Source organism: Balearica regulorum, chromosome 7 (genome assembly GCF_011004875.1).
Source record: "Balearica regulorum gibbericeps isolate bBalReg1 chromosome 7, bBalReg1.pri, whole genome shotgun sequence".
Classification (NCBI taxonomy): Eukaryota; Metazoa; Chordata; class Aves; order Gruiformes; family Gruidae; genus Balearica; species Balearica regulorum.
Window position 1 is genome coordinate 37,591,648 of NC_046190.1, and position 16,358 is coordinate 37,608,005.

The 16,358-nt window shown below is 45.6% G+C and overlaps 1 protein-coding gene across 6 annotated transcripts in view; it reads left to right on the plus strand.

The window, feature by feature from the left end:
* Nucleotides 1-14,082, plus strand: part of OIT3 (oncoprotein induced transcript 3) — a 31,262-nt gene extending 17,180 nt beyond the window's left edge. For all 6 annotated transcript variants that reach the window (XM_075758976.1, XM_075758974.1, XM_075758975.1 and 3 more), the window contains 5 exons: nt 2,538-2,660; nt 6,860-7,020; nt 7,648-8,063; nt 11,673-11,772; nt 13,271-14,082. In XM_075758976.1, coding sequence (XP_075615091.1) covers nt 2,538-2,660; nt 6,860-7,020; nt 7,648-8,063; nt 11,673-11,772; nt 13,271-13,450 — 980 coding nt within the window. In that variant the 3' untranslated portion in view covers nt 13,451-14,082. The remainder of the gene's footprint in view (nt 1-2,537; nt 2,661-6,859; nt 7,021-7,647; nt 8,064-11,672; nt 11,773-13,270) is intronic.
* Nucleotides 14,083-16,358: the final 2,276 nt, after the last annotated feature.

The window sequence follows — 16,358 nt, forward strand, 5'->3', positions numbered from 1 at the left end:
CTCACTTTTGAGCTACCTGATTGTCAGAACTGATTACATCTCTGGCAATCTGTGACGCAGCCTGCGTGCAACCTTATGTTGGCTGCTGCATGGCAGACATCCATGGTGCAGGGAGAGAGAGGGATTGCCATTGTATTTTGGGGCTGGGCTCCACCCTTTATGGTTCTCTGACAGATGGCTCTGAGCTGCACTTTTTGTCCCTGTTTTCCTCCTCTGATACCAAAGCACATTTCGTCTCACTTCTGCGAAAATCTCCTCTCTGAGCTCTGTTAATAAAATATCACTCATCTGGACAGTGACATTTCCCTGGGGAAAGCTGCTGTGCAGAGCGCTCCATAAGTACTTGTTGTGTGGGGCCAAAAGCAGCCTGTGGGCTTTGTCCCTTCCACATCCAGCGCTGAGTTGGTGAGGTGTCACATAAACCTGCTACGTGGCAGTTTTTATTCCTGAGCACTGTACTCTTCTGACAGGGCTGGAATAGCCTGTGCTTGGAAACTCATTTGTTTCCGCTGTTCCTGAAGCGGGATTTTAGGGTCTTTGATGTATCATTTAATTTCCCTGTCTGATGTAGGAAAAATAAGGCTTAAGACTGTACAAAGTATATGCCACCTCAAGTATCCTTGACAGTATTTTCTGAAACTATAGTAACCAGGATAGGATCTCTCATCGGACTAAGGATTTAGAACGATAGGACCCTTCAAAGTATTCTTTTCCTATTAACTGTATATAAAATATATCTAGCCTTGGAATAGTATAAAGAAATACTAAAATTTATACCCCTTTGAATAATGGGAATGCTAATTAGGAGACCTCCCCAAATGTTTGAAACATAAAGTAAAATGTATATGTATGATGAGGGCAGGTGAAAGGGGGGATAAGGAAGTTTAAGAATACCAATCAGCTGCATTTTGTTACTATAAAAAAGGAATGCTGGATGCATTGGGTGTGCCGGCTGGTGTTAGATGCTCAGCACCCTACTCTGCAGACTAGGAATAAAACCAAATATCTCGACTCTGTGTATTGATTGGCTCTTTGCATACCAGGTGAAGAACCCAGATTTGGGACAATACATCTGTAAGAAGGCTGATGCTTTTCATGAGTGTAACACTGCTGAAGGGGATTTTTACGATCTTGTTAGTGAGTTTTTTTTCTAAAGATGTGCGCTCAGCTTTGTGAGCCATTAGACTGTGTGTTGCTTAAAAGAACAAATGCAAGAGATTTAGCTTGATTACATGAGCTGGTGAGGCTGAGTAGGGTTAAGAGTATCTCAAAATCTCCCTTAGAATGCTTTACCCATTGCTTAGACTCACGTGGAGTGTTCAGGCTGTTGTTTTCCATGCAATGTGTAGGATTGAGTATGGGATTTCCATTCTTTTCTTTACATCTCAGTGAAAACCACACAGTCATTTCTGATGGCAGGCTCAGGGAGAAATACTTTGTATTTATGATTTGTTTATATTATATGTACTGTTGTTTTACTGAGAACATCTAGCAATATTTATCCCAAAGGGTTAAAAAAAATCAAGCAGTAAAGGTTATTTTTTTAAAAAAGTCATGATACTTTGTTATTTTCTTTATAATAGACAGCTAACAACAACTGGAAATGGCCTTACCTTAGATTTTCAAATCTTCAGAATGTATTTGGATGACCTTTCAGGCTCTTTTCTGCAGCTGTAGTGGCTAGGAATATCTTTTACACAAAAATGTAGATCCTCAGAGAATTGCCTCACCTGAACAGAAAAGATGTAAGTAAAGACATGACAAATCCCCTGATTAACTGTGTTGCCCTCTCTCCTCTGTGCTTTAGAATGGAGGAAAATTAGGAGAGGAATCAACCTTACACCATGAACTTGTGTCGTTCTGTCCCTGTGACGATAATGCACCTCAGGGTAGCCAACCTCTAAGCCTAAAACTCACAAACTAGCAAAATTCCTGCTAAACAAGCTCCTATGAGCAGAATTTCATCCTTGGCCTATGAAGGGGACGCAGGAATCTGGTATGCCCACCGCTATCACAGCTGGGAAACCCACAGGCAGAGTGCGACCTGCAAGTCTGTCCTCCCCAAAACAGCTCCCCTGCAAATCTCAGGGCTTTAATTCTGGTGATGACAAAGGAGGGAGTATGGTTCCACATGGTAGGAGTTGTAAGAGGATTTTCCATTTTCCCAACCTTTTTGAAGTAAGAAACAACATGAAAATATCGTTTAAGAGGACGTCTCAGAAGTTAGCAAGGGCCAAGCTGAAGACTGGTTGTTCAGCCTCCTTACGTGTGTTGGTTATAGCGTGTGATTTAATTTGGTAAGCTTTTTCACAGAATTCCTTGTTGACTTCGTGGTGATATGACACACAGGAATATGTACAATTAAAAATAGGTGTCTACGGCATTTTCTTGGAAGCAAGCTGTCACTGTGCTGTTGCCTTAGAGCTCTGTGTTGATCATACTGTTTATTAGTCAGCCAGCAGTACATGTTGGGGCCTGTGTAGCTGCCACACAGCTGCCTGAGGAGCAGGGTGTGCTAATTTTCCTTTCTTTTGCAGAAATTGAAGGCTGTCACAATAACAATGGAGGCTGCAGCCATACTTGTATTGAAGTGGAAGACTCATATCAATGTGAATGTCCGAGAGGACTTGTTCTCTCAGAGGACAACCACACATGCCAAGGTAGGTCAAAAAAATCTCCCTGAGAGCCTTCATCCCCTGGAAGTCAAAAGTACATCTGAAGGAACTTTTCTTCTTGTTCTTGTTGCATTCTCTTAGTCTGTCCTTTCTAGTTTGGATAATGGAGCTTTGTCATTAATGACAGCCAAAACTGAGAGCCTGGAGACATTGCTGCTTTTTACCAGGCAGGAGAAGAGACACAGGACCCAGCTGGGTGCATCTTGCATCACAGGCGGTTTTGGCAGCATTCACTTACAATTAAGATTGCTTAACATCTCCCATTATATTGCTCTGCTTCAGCTGTGTATGCCTTTGATAAATTTATTCTATTAGAACTGAAATTTTCCGTGATTCAAACTGGGCTTTTTAAAATTCCAGCTAAAGTGGTTCAGTCGCTTCCAAGAATGGGGTTAAAGGGAGAGGCCCTTTTTTGCCCAAGAATCTCGGTAGTCATTCCAGTAAGCATTCCCATGTCTTGAAGCAGGGTGCTAGTTCTGATCCTAGGTGTTTCTGCTGTCCCTTGGAAAAGTGCCCAAGATAGCATCTGAAAATTGACTGTTGCTTCTGCTGCATAGAAGCGAGGGCAAGGAAGACCTTCCCTCCATTCCTGTATGCAGGGAGTCCTTCTGGCCAGCTGGCGCCTATAGCGTTCGCAGGGAAAAAACACGTGCCCTGGTTTGGGTTGCAAGAACTGAATGAGATTTCCTTTGCAAATACATCCAGGCTCCCAGAGGCCAATTTAGCTCCGTAGCCCTGAATGCAGGGAGCAGAGGACCGGGGAGAAGTTCCTATTAGATAATACCAATGAGCTGGTGTTACCTGGTCTGCTCAGAACCTCCTGGAGGCTGATGTGTTACGAAGTGCCCAGACATCAGTTAGAGGACCAGATCTAGACTGCATGGTGGCCAACAGGGCAGATATGCCTCAGAGAGGAAGTTGGGATTAATGAAATTCTAGTTGATGAAATTTCTGCTTTTTAAGCTTTTTAGAAATGCGGGGCACTGTTTTCAGGGGTGAGCACTGCACGCTTGGGATTCAGTAGTGCTTACTCCTCCAGCAGAGCCAGGTGGGGAGGAGGAGATGGGGATTTCCAGGAGCCATGATTATCCTTACTGATTGAAGGTCTGATTGATGGACACAGGCCAGAAAAGAGCAATGTTCTTCAATCCTGGCTCCCTGAGGCAACCCCAGCAGGGTTAGAAGCCCATGTGTTTCCCAGCCAGTGTTTCTCCTTCTTCTGAGGCTGCTAATGAGAGCAGCAGCACTGCTGGGTGCCAAGCTGGGGCTCGGGATACAGCATCTCATAAAGCGAGATTACTTGGTTTTTTGCATTTCATGAATTTATGTACCCACGCAGTGGTCTGCAATTTGGAGCAGATATGACAGAATACATCTAGAACTGTACCACGCAATTTTTGATGGCATCTAATCAGGTTTATAGTGGTACAATTAACAGTGCAGGGCAGGCACAGTTGCCTGAAGCAATTGGATCTGCAGCCTATCAACCCTCCCCTGCACTGTCTCTACATTCAGAACAAACATTAATAATCTTCCCCAGAAATCACAGCCTTGGCTACAATTTTCCCACAAAGATACCAGCCAACGAAATACTTGGAATTTTACTGACCATCCTAGTGCCCCACCTCTTTCTGAAGTGCGATGGTGAAATGCTTTTCTCCCCTCTCCCATGCCCAAGCGTTGTGTGCAGCTAAGCAGGGTATGCTGGTGTAGTTTATTTGTGTTTGTAGCAACGGTTCAGGGCCCCCCAGCACCAGAGAGCCTGTTCTTTTGAGCAGTCTGTGCAAAACGATAACCCCTGCTCCAAGCAGCTGTACTTCGAAAGACCAAGGGAGGAGACGCAGGCTGGACAAGGAACATGCTGCCAACAATAGCAGACCGCAAAATGAGTGTTGGACTTCCCACAGAAGCTTCCTGCCAGGGTCAGGGCACTTGCAGACATTGGTGCGAAGCAGAGTTTAAAGCGGTAATGAGGATGTTTCCCCCAGCACTTACAGACGCTCTGCAGTGTATGAAGGTGAAAAACTGAAATGTTTGAGTGACAAAGACTGGGTGAGGCTCTCGGGAGCCTCACAGGCTGGGGTGAGCCCACGGCAAGGGTGCCAACAGCAAGTCAGGAGGGCGCAACTCTCTGAACAGGTGCAAGAAGTCGTGAATAAAAGAGGATCCTTGGCACCCAGGATAACTCATTTCTGCTGGGCATCTCAGTCCTGGCAGCTGGAACCTCATCACTTGCCCTGGAATAACATGTCTGCATGCAGTCACGGCTACCTTGCCAGTACCTTTTCAGCTCCCCCTGCAATGCTGTTGCTGGCAGTCTGTCTTGAGGGAATCAGGCCTGCTCAGAGCTGAATGACACTGATGCGTGCAGTCTCTCTGCTTGCAGCACCACTGTGAAATTGGGAGAACTGCAACACTGCTCTCAGTATTGATTACTCTTCTGTGTACAGATGTCTAGGGTGGTTTGAATTACATTACCAGTTACTCTGAGATGGTTAGTGTAAGGAGTTTCCCAGAGTGTTTTCCCAACACTTGACTTGAATCAAAAGTGGATCTGCTCACAGGTTTCATTCAGTTGTTTCTATGCCCAGGTGGTGGAGTGCACACAGACAATGCAGTGCCAGAGCAGAGGTTAAGTAGGTCTCTCCTCTCCTCCCCTTTGTGCCAATCAAAGACATTTAGAAACAGAGATGGCAAGAACCAAACTGGCCCTGAGCTTTGGAGAATTGCACTTGGGATCCAAACTCTCTTGCCTTGAATTACACCTTTATAAAAGCATTACATTTTCTTATGCATCAAGGAGTCGCTAGAACAGTGACGCTTTAAATCCAAATTGAGCCAATCAGTTCTCCAAAAGGTATTCATCTCTGCATTGCACTGTGTTCTCAAAGTCCCCTTGTCTCCTTACGAGCTCTGCCATTTGACATGCTCGGTTATTCCCACTTGCCTTCTACTGCCGGTGGAGGAAAAGTTAAGGTAATTCTTATTTCTCTAATTTTCTGTTCTCACCCAGCAATGTCAGTATGAGAGCGCATTGCTTCGGGCACACTGCATATTTTTTAGCATATCACCTTGGAAAGATCAACATTTAATAAAAAATACTCCCTGCAGGTACACAGTAGCTGTTACGAATACCTTAGCTGGGACATGAGAATTTTTTTAAGGGGGGTAAAAGGCATGCTTTAGCAGTGTGCCTCCTATCCAAGATCCAGAATCCTGGATTATATAATTAACTTGATTGAAATTAAGGGAAGGCAGATCATATGAATGTCAAGAACTGGGACTGTAATTAATCTGGGGAAAAAGCTTGGTGATCTGTTATATTTGCAAAAAGTTGTGTTATGTGATTTTAAAATATGATAAATGGAAATTCTGGAGGAGGTTTGTTTTTCTGGCTGAGAAGAGACCAGAATATATGCACCAGTATGCTTGTCCTGTATCTAACTGAATAGGAATATATATAGCGATTACTTTTTTATTGAAGATTATTCCCTCTTGTTTCCTTTTTCATTTTGTCCAGTCTCTACATTTTCTCCCTCTTCTTATGCAGTGGAATTTTAATTAAAAAAAGTTCACATGGAGATCTGTGTTAAAATTCGAAGGTTGGAAGGAGGTGGGATGAGTGAGCTAATTGGGTTTGTTTGTCAGAGCTGGGTTTATTGCTTATAAAAATATTATTATGGCATTTTGAGGTGCTTTCATTTTAGCTCAGCATCTATATGAAATTACTCTGCTTTGTTTTGACATGTTCTGGGTTTGATGTAAAACCTGATAAAGGGTCTTAAAAAATGGCTTTGCCTGGGGTGTTGTGAATTTGATATCCATATTTGGGAAAGGCTCTTCCCAGGATATAGCAGCGCAAGAGATATCAGTTGAACCTGTGCTGAGTGTTAAGTATAGCTGGAAATACTGCATAGCTAAGTTTCTGCTGCAAGTATAGCAGTCATCGTCGTCTTTTGTGATGTCGCTGTGCCAGGAGCATTTGAGGCAGTTTGGTGTTGTGTAGATGGGAATTTAAAATAGGTAGGTAGATTACTGTGGTTCAACAGTATCTCAAATGTAGCATATGTTTGCCCTTTCTTTCTCCCAATAGTAATTAGTATAGTCCTTCCCCAGCTCCCTGACATTGATACTCCCTGATAGTTTTGTAGGGCAGACTGTTATTCTGGGGACTTTTTTTGTAGTTCCAGTGCTGTGCAAGTCCAGCTCTATTGAGGTGAGCATCCCAAAGGACCTGGTTGGAGGCCTGGACCTTTCCCTCATCAACACTTCCTGCAAAGGAGTATCCAATGGCACTCACGTCAACATCCATTTCTCCTTGAAGTCCTGCGGCACTGTTGTAGATGTATGTATACCTGTTCCTGTCCTGTCTCTTGGGATCTCTCAGATTTGGGGCCTTGGCTATGGCTTACTTGGGGAATAAAGTTGATTCAGCTGTACCATCAGAGCAATTGCCCGTGTTGCTGTGCAGCTGGCCTCATATTAGACCCGGGGTGGCATCCCAAAGTAGGAGAGCTTGTTCCATCTCCACTCCAGTGGTGTGCGCCTGTCAGCAGGGGTACTGCTTTCTGCTCACCCAGCAGCAGCTTCACCATCGTTCCAGTGCAGAAAGCGCAAGTGGTGTCACTCTGCACCCTCCTGTTAAGACAGAATCTGGTCCCCTGATAATGTTTCAAAGGTTATACTGGCAAGAGAGCTCATCTTAGCAGATGGGTAGCAATTGGAAGCAAATTCTTCTGCTTCATGCAGGCGTACAGTGCATCGAAGCTGACAGCAAACTGATAGAGGCCCTTAGGTCGTTGGTAAGGATGAACGTCATTCCCATTGCGGTACATAAATTCACAAGCTGTGCTTTCAGTGGCTAGTTTACGTCTGAGTTATCTGAACAAGGTTAACTCAGCTGCTAGTCTGGACTCAGAGAGGTCTTTCTCAATGATCTCCCCTTTGCCTTAAACCCCTTTCTTTGCTGCAGGTAATAAATGATAAAATCATTGCCACCAATCTGGTGACCGGCTTGCCAAAACAGACTCCAGGAAGCAATGGGGACATCATTGTCCGCACCAGCAAGCTGCTGATCCCGGTGACCTGTGAGTTCCCACGCCGGTACACCATCTCCGAAGGTTATGTGCCCAACCTCAAGAACTCTCCCTTGGAAATCATGAGCCGCAACCAGGGCATCTTTCCCTTCACTCTTGAGATCTTCAAAGACAAAGACTTTGATGAACCCTACAGGGGTGCTCTTCCCACCCTCAAGCTTCGGGACTCTCTGTACTTTGGGATTGAACCCTTGGTACATGTCAATGGACTAGAGACACTGGTAGAGAGCTGTTTTGCCACTCCCACCTCAAAAATCGATGAGATCCTGAAGTACTACTTGATTCAAGATGGGTGAGTTCACTGTTCATTCTCTTGCTGGCTATTAGACAGGAATTGGCAGTAGGGCTAAGTTGCATTCTCTGTGTGACGCAGGGAACGCTATTGCTTCTCCACAGCAGCCTGTCTGCTGTGTTCCTAGCAATCACCAGCAACCAGGCTTTTCAGCCATTGAGCTGAAACCACCTGTCCCATCAAAAGTGATTGAGAAAAACAGTGGGAGGCAGTGCAAGAGGTTACTCCAAGTGCAGCCTTTACAGGACATATTTCCCTGTAACTAGCCTTGTGGATAATTGAATTGGCTCCTGTAGGAAAGATATCTTTCCTGCTGTCCCCTCTCTGCCAACCTGCAGAGTGCCAAACCAATCAGCAGAACCCCATGTTGGCTGTGTGCCACTGCTGCGCAGCCACCACAGCAACTGGAGCAAGTTTCTTAATTTTCCCCTAATGGCCTTATTATAGCATGAGCCAGACTCCATGGCTGGTCCTGGTTGGAGCTCCAGGAGCTCCCCCTGCTTTGCTCCCTCTCCAATGCCTGTCAGTGCAGTAAGCTTAGGGTCCCTCAATTTGGCTGTAATTTTCTGAGGTGTTTGAGGTTAGTGATCTTTCCAGGATATGCTAGTTAAAAAACTCACGGTGGATCTGTGGGTTCACTGTAATGGGTTTTGCGTCAGAGGCTTGGGGAGCATTGGTGTTGGCTCTGCTGTGGCTCCTAAGGTGACCCCTGTTTTCAGACAGTTGTTTGGGTGCTAACGTGCCAGTGTGGGGGTACAATGTTGCTGTGGAGTGTTTGCATCCAGCGGTGCCTGGCAGCTTAACCAGACAACGCTGTGGAAATGTCGCAGTTGGGAATCAGTCTGCTGTTCTCTAGGGAGGAACATCCAGCCAAAGTAGTATCTAAGACATACCCAAGTGTCATAGCCCGACAGTCAAGGGACTGTGCTCGTATAAGTCCTGTCTTCTGTCTGCCAAACCATATAATGAGGACAACTATTATTTCCTCAGCTGCCAGGCTAAATCATCCACCGTTACAGCTGGTGATGACAAGTCCTGTGTGATTGTCTTACAGCAAAAGAGTCCTGCAGAGTACAGTACACAAAAATACTGTTTTCATTTCCTTCTGACAAAGATTTCAGCATTGGCTTGCTCTCCCTCCATCCTAGGCTGCAGGCATCCTTCTGTGCCTGACATCTCTGGGGTTTATGAGTGGATTTGTAATGGAAGGATTGATTTACTGACTCCCTGGATTGGCTGTTCCTGTGGACCCTTCACAGAGTCAAGGCTCCAAACATTCATTCATTTCTCACCATGAGTGAAAATGATGGAATTCAAAACAGTGGCCAAAACCTGAGCAGAATAGAGAAGAGAGAAGGCAGAAAATGTCATCTCTTGAATTCACCACAGCACTAGTTGGAGGATTTATGGCACCAGCAGCCCCTTTGGTACTGTTATCCTGCAGAGGGCATTAAAACTTCACCGAAGGGAAAAGTGGGCTGGAGCCGGCTGGTCGGAGCCTCATCCAGCCTGCTCCGCTCCCCAGCTGTCACTGCAGGCCCCAGTGTCCCCAGACGTGCCAGCCGCCGTGCGCTGTGCTCTCTTGAAATCAAACCGCTCAGACCAAAGGCTATTTATCTGAGCATGACATGGTTAAGGTAGTTCTAGTGCAAGGCTCATCTTGTTACACCTCGGGCTGCCCCTTGTTCGTAGGCTGAGGTGGTTACTTTATTGTCCAAGTCCTCCTTTCTACCTTGCAAGCCCCAATTAAGAGGGTCAGAGCACAGCTCCCACGGCATAGCCGCTCTCTGCTCCCCTAACCTAAGCACCTTATGCACAGGAAAGGGTCTATTTTCCCCATATCCTGACCAGGGTCACCCATTTTCCTTCCATACCTGTGCTCCCTGCCCCTTCTAACCTCTTCAAGGTGGGAAGCAGGGTCTGGGGGTTTCCTAGGAGGGTGGGACGTGGTATGGCCCCACGCACAATGCAGAAGGGCTTGACACTGTGACTCAGGAGGTTTCTGAGCTCTTTTTGTCATGCTGCAATGTGTTTGTCAGAACCCTCCATAAGACATACTTAGGGGAATGTTAGGGACTCCACATATCTCTGGTTCTTGTTATTTTTCCACTTTCCTTCTCCCTAGCCCCAAACCAGTAGGTTTCCTACTGGATGCCTGCTTTTAAAAGCAATTTCATCCTAAACAACTTAGTAACATCTAGTGTTTGGCCTCAAGGGGGAGGAAACTATGTCAATTTTTCGAGATGCACGATGTTAATTTATTAGCTCCCCTTGGATGGCTTTTTATGTTTGCCTCCCAGGCAAGTTAACTAGACAAACGCTGCAGACAGGGATATCCCTTCAGACCGTGACCTCCCCTGGCTCAGAAAAGCTACAGAAAAATACATGGTGGTGAAAAGAATGCTAGGATCAGACCAATGCTTAGCGCTCCCACGAACATAGACTGCTCTGCTGTATGTAGTGATTCTGGGAGGGATTGCAGTAGGCTGCCGCCCACAGAGCCAAGTCAGCCGAACAGCGTAGAGATTTCCAAACGCACATTCTAGTGAAAGCAGAGCCACATATAGATGTGGGGTTTGCTGCTGTTTGATAATTGAACACGTCAAACATCAGCATTTCTGACAATGCCTTACATATTTCTGGGATAAAGACGGAAGCTCAAGATTGCTGTGCAAGAGCAGGGCTTCCAGCTGTCACACCGTTACCTTTTGTCTCTTCCACTACTACTTTTTTTTTTTTTTAGTATCTTGCAAAGTCCATGTTTGTGGAATTAACTTGCTAGAAAGGACAAAGCTGCATTGTAATGTACTATAACAGCAGCATCTGGGCCTCTCAAAATGCCTACGGCTTTGCAATAGGCAGCAGTAATTATCAAGTCACGGTAACTTTGTCTCGCTGTTTCTCTGTCAAACTCTAAATCGGCTGTAATAGTTTATAAATTGACTGCACCTGAAATGTAACTTTTATAAAAGTAGTTTATTTTCTTGCAGTTCTGTGACCTCTTGCATGACTGTATAGTGCTAGTGATGGAGAAATAGAAATTACGAATTTTAGCTGTAGTGAATTTGAGTTGTCCGATCAAGTCCATCAGGAAGAAAAATGTAAATGATGTAAAGCAAAGTAGATCTTGATTTAAAAAAAAAAAAAAAAAAAAAATCTGTGATATTTTAGTAACGTGGGTAACAGCTTATTCATTTTCAGTGTAATTTATGTGCATATATATGTGTATACAGAAAGTACATAACACATTATATACTGGATAACAGTTCTGTTGCTCACTACAGACTGTTGCACAGGGAGGTGAAACGAGGACAAATTTGCCTGCAGCACTCTGGCAGTCCCTCCACCGAGGGGACTGGACCATGTCCTGCCAGCTCTCTGCTGCTGAGCTGTTCGTTGTCTGGAGATGTTATTATCATCGCTGATGTTTTTCCCCATCATTCTCGAATTTTCTCCTCTGGCCAAAGAGGAAGTAACATGGATGGTAGCTTAGCCTGAGGCAGCCAAGCCCTCCTTTTCTTTCTCTGGTTAAATAGGCTGGGATGTTTTTTCTCTTTCTTTTTCCATTTCTGAGAAACTCATTAAAGCCTATCCCTCTGCTTTCCTCAGCTGCGTTTCTGATGATTCAGTGAAACAGTACACGTCAAAGGACCACCTTGCCAAGCATTTCCAGGTTCCCGTCTTCAAGTTTGTGGGCAAAGACAACAAGGTAAGCTCAAAACCCTCCTCTCAGATATTGCATCAGCCCTGATCTGACTGAAGAATCTCAGCATGGAGTTGGCTGTATTAGAGTGCAAAGGGGAGGAATGGCTGGCCCAAGGCAGATGCTACCGTGCCTGTTCCAGCAGCTGCGCCTTTCAGGAGTCTGACACGGGTACTTTAGGAGAGAGTGATGAAAACAACTAAAATTAAATAAAATACAAAGGACAGTTGTGGAATATCAACACCATAGCAGGTTAAAGTCATTGTTGCTTCCAGGGTAGTCTTGGTGGACCCTTGTATGCTGGGTGAGAAAAGTGTTCCCAGTCATCAAACAGAAACCTGGGGAGTTAGGCGCGTTACATAGCATCCGATCTTTAAAACAAGGCAGTCTGTAAGTTTGAATCTCTTCAACCTTATATCTTCTCTAACTCTTGTGAGTACAGATGCCAGGTTTCCAGATACAAGGCCACCATGCTGTTTAATTCAATGTGAAACCAGGCTGTCCAGGCTGGTGGCACTCTGGGGCAGAAGCTTTCTAGTGGGAGGACTGTTGAAGGATAATGCCATTTTCCTCATGCAAATAGCTCTCTTTTCTGTGCTAGAAGAAATCAGGCCTTTCAGTCACCGTTGTTATGCTCAGCCGATGCTTCTTGCTCCAAAAGACGTGAAGCTCCCTCTCTAGCTCCTGGAGAGCCTCACTAGGGTTAAAACTGATGAGATCTTTCAAAATTCAGAAATTTTGCTTGGCCATCTGATTGCCACTGCTGCCTCCAACCTGCATCCTTCTGGCCTGTGCAATGGATTTTGCTTCAAACCTCACTGTTGACCAAACAGTCACAAATACTTGCTTCCCTAATTGCTGCTTGCAGGGATCTTGCTTAGTCCTCTTGTCATTTAGAGGGCAGGGAGCAGCAACCCTGTCACTGCCTGCCTTTACTGTGCAGAAAGAAAAGGCAGCTGTCTCCCTGCCCTTTGTGTTCTCCTCCTCCCAACTAGCAGTCTTATCAACTCCTCATCAGCCTGCGTTTTCCTCCTTTGCCCCTCAGTCTCCTAGCTTTATGTTTTCTCAGCTCATGTCAACTTCTCTTGCACATTTCTACCAGTCCATCTCCTTGTGAGGCTTCACGTGTTCTTGGCCTGCTTCCTACCAGCCCACGCAAGCTCTTCCAGGCTTATTCCTGGCATTTTCATCCCTTCCTCTGGAGGATCATTTCACGCCTTCGTATTCCCTGTCTCTAGCCCTTGGCTAACAGACAGACACCATGGTCTGAGATGTCAGCTGGGCACTCTGGAAATCGTGCCCTTTCCTGGGCACCTAAGAAAACGGGTGGAGCAGCCAGTTTGGCTGTGGATGGGAATGGTGGATAAGGACCTTGTTGATGTGGGGCCAGAAACGGCTGTGCCGTTGGAATCGTGTTGCTCGTGCTCTCGGAGAGCCGGCAGCACTGCCAGTCTGATTCCCAGAGCTGCTCCTTGACTTGGCCTGCTGTCTCGCCACCCTCCAGGAGGTGTTCTTGCATTGCCGCATCCTCGTGTGTGGGGCGCTGGATGAGAGCTCTCGCTGCGCCCAGGGCTGCCGGAGACGGGTGCGTAGGTCGGCTGCAACGGAGGAGGAGGAGGAATCTGGGCATGTGGCAAACCACATCCTGACAGGTGGCCCCATCAGAATCGACTTTGATGACTAACACCCACGCACTGGAACAGCCTCTCTGCCTGAGACCAACCTTCCTTATCAATGTCTTCTTCCATGATTGTTTGAGAAACAAGAGGTATTTGGTAAAGCCCCACTTGAACCTCAGGACTCATTTCCCTAACTGCGTGATGATTATTTGTGGAGTATGCTGGGCATGTGGGGCAGCCCTCTGAGTGCAACCTGGACTGCAGAACAGTTTGGTTTTTACCTGTGTTTCTTCCCAACAGCCCTTCGGTTGAAGGGACCCTAATGCTTTGCGGGACTGAAGCGTTATTCAACTTTGTCTTTCCCTACATCCGCCTGCAGGCTCTGCAGGACTGTTCGTCCTTGACTAAACAAATGTTACTCAAGCCCTTCTTTCATCAGACAATACAAAGAGTATCGTAGCTGAACGTATTTGCTGTGCAGTTCTGTGAAAGATGCTGAAGCTTTCGGGTGTGTTGAGATTATGTATGACCATTAATAAAACCAAGTATAAATATATATATATATATCATAATGTTTAAGTTCCTTGGAGCTATAAAACAGTTGTCATTACAGGCAACTAAAGCTCAGATCTATCACAGGCACATTTAAATGTTAATTTTAAATAGTAAAAGATATTTAATAAAACTTGATTTTTTTTTAGTGTCTTTTGACAATTGCATGCAGTTTAACAGTGTTTCCTCTTGTATTTAGTGTATCATTAATTTTCTTCCTCTTCTCCCCCCATCAAAAATGTGGAGCCTTTCCTAAGTGCTATAGCACCTTGACTGTAAGAAAACTGCCATTAAACATCTAGAAACATCCCCCCCAAAGCGTGCCGCTACCAAGTCTTTGTTTGAAAGTTGTAATGCATTACCCTGGAGGTAGGCTGTGGCCCTGACAAAGGGATTAGAGGAACGCACAGTAAGCATTTATAGCGATGATTTGTAATGTGGGTGGTTCTCGGGACAGCGTTGCTGTCCCCAGTGAGCCTGGCGACAGGAGGCATGGCAGCGTTGTTTGAGTGTGTGTTCGCGGTCTCCTGGTGGGTGAGAGCAGGTGAGGGACACGATTACTGGGGGCTGTGGTTTAACCTGGAGGGCAGCTCAACCACCCGCACAGCCGTTCGTTCGCTCCCCTCGCAGCGGGACTGGGGAGAGAATTGGAAAAAAGTAAAGCTTGTGGGTTGAGATAAACACAGTTTAAGAGGACGGAAAAGGAAGATAATAACAATAATGACAAAAGAATATACAAAACAAGTGATGCACAGCACAGTTGCTCACCACCCGTAACCAATGCTCAGCGAGTTCCTGAGCCGCAGTGTTTCCCAGCCAAATCCCCGGTGATATACAGAGCATGATGTCATGTGGTATGGAATATCCCTTTGGACAGTTTGGGTCAGCTGTCCCAGCTGTGTCCCCTCCCAGCTTATGGGGTACTCCTTGCCTTCTCGTTGGCAGGGCAGTACGAGAAGCTGAGAAGTCCTTGACTGCTTGGCAACAACTAAAAACATCAGTGTGTTGTCTACGTTATTCTCATCCTAATCCAAAACACAGCACTATACCAGCTGCTAGGAAGAAAATTAACTCTATCCCAGCCAAAACCAGGACAGCGGTGATGGTGGTAGCATCATGCTTGTCAGGAATCCCTTTGGGCCATTAAGCTCCTTCCAAAGAAAATATAACAGATGATCAGCTTGGGCTCCTCTGGGCTTCATTTGGGAGCAGGAGTGCTGTGTGGTGAAAGATTAGAAATGTGGGGTGAAAGGAAGGAGGCACAGCGAGCAGTGTAGGACAAAGTAGGAGACATGGGGCTGGAGGGTGAGAGAGGAGGGATCCGTCTCCACTGTTGGCTGTGGCACCCCAGTGCGTTCATGAGGTTTTCTGCAAGAAGCTTCAAAGTGTGCAGCTCTGTCCTGTGTTTTTGGAGGTGCACTCGAAGTCCCCCTACCCTGCTTTACCCATTTTCTACTTCAGGTAGAAGCAGCCAAACTGCTGCCAAGGCCAAAATTTGTTGCTGCTCTCAAATGCATGGAGAGTCCATTTGAAGGGACCATTTAGAAGGGAGTCACAAATCACTTCAGAAATATTCCATTTCACGGATTTATTTCTTCTGGTGAGTGAGATTCCAGTGAAGAATGGGCATTTGATGAGCTGGGAGTTTCATGATTTTTCTAAATGGCTTCATGGCTGCTTTTCCAATTTGGGAATGTGTGTGTGTGTGAGAAGAAATGGAAATGTTTCTATAACAATAAGAAGGTATAAGCAGAAAGATACTTTTCGTGTGTTACCTAACCAGAAAGAAAAATAAATGAAAAAGCCTCCTTGTTGCATTGCTGTGCATCTCCTGGTTCTGCTGATTCACATCTGCATTAGGACCACATGGGCAATTTCTTGATGTCACTTCTTTGTTCAGGCAGGCCCTGCTAAATGTACTGTTTTGATAAAACAAGAGCTGGGAAATGAAATTAATTATCTGGTGCCTTCTGGAGAGGCAACTGGTGTTTTTTGTTCGTGTGAAAGGGATGTGGGGGAGTGGTGGTGGGAGAGGTTCACTTCCTGGCTTATTTTAGTTATTGTGTGCATTATTTGGTTCTTCCTGACAAATTCCTACAAAGCAGCTCTCCAGCTTTTAGTTAACTAATCTTTAAGAGTAATGGGGAGGAAACACCAGTCTGTGCGGCCATGCGAATGGAGCAGTCTGGGAAGGTGTTTGGTTTGCCCTGCAAGCAGGATAGTAGGTCTGCTATCTGCCACTGTCTTGTGGCTATTTCTCCTCTGATGTGGAGGGGATGCATCCTAGGCAGAAAACAAAACCATTTTTCAAAGTCTTTTAGCTCTCCCCAGTTTATCTCTTGCTTCCATCTGTTTTCTTTTGTCAGCATTACAGCCTGGACACGAAATCAAAGACCAAACTCATCTGAGAGCCAAGGGATT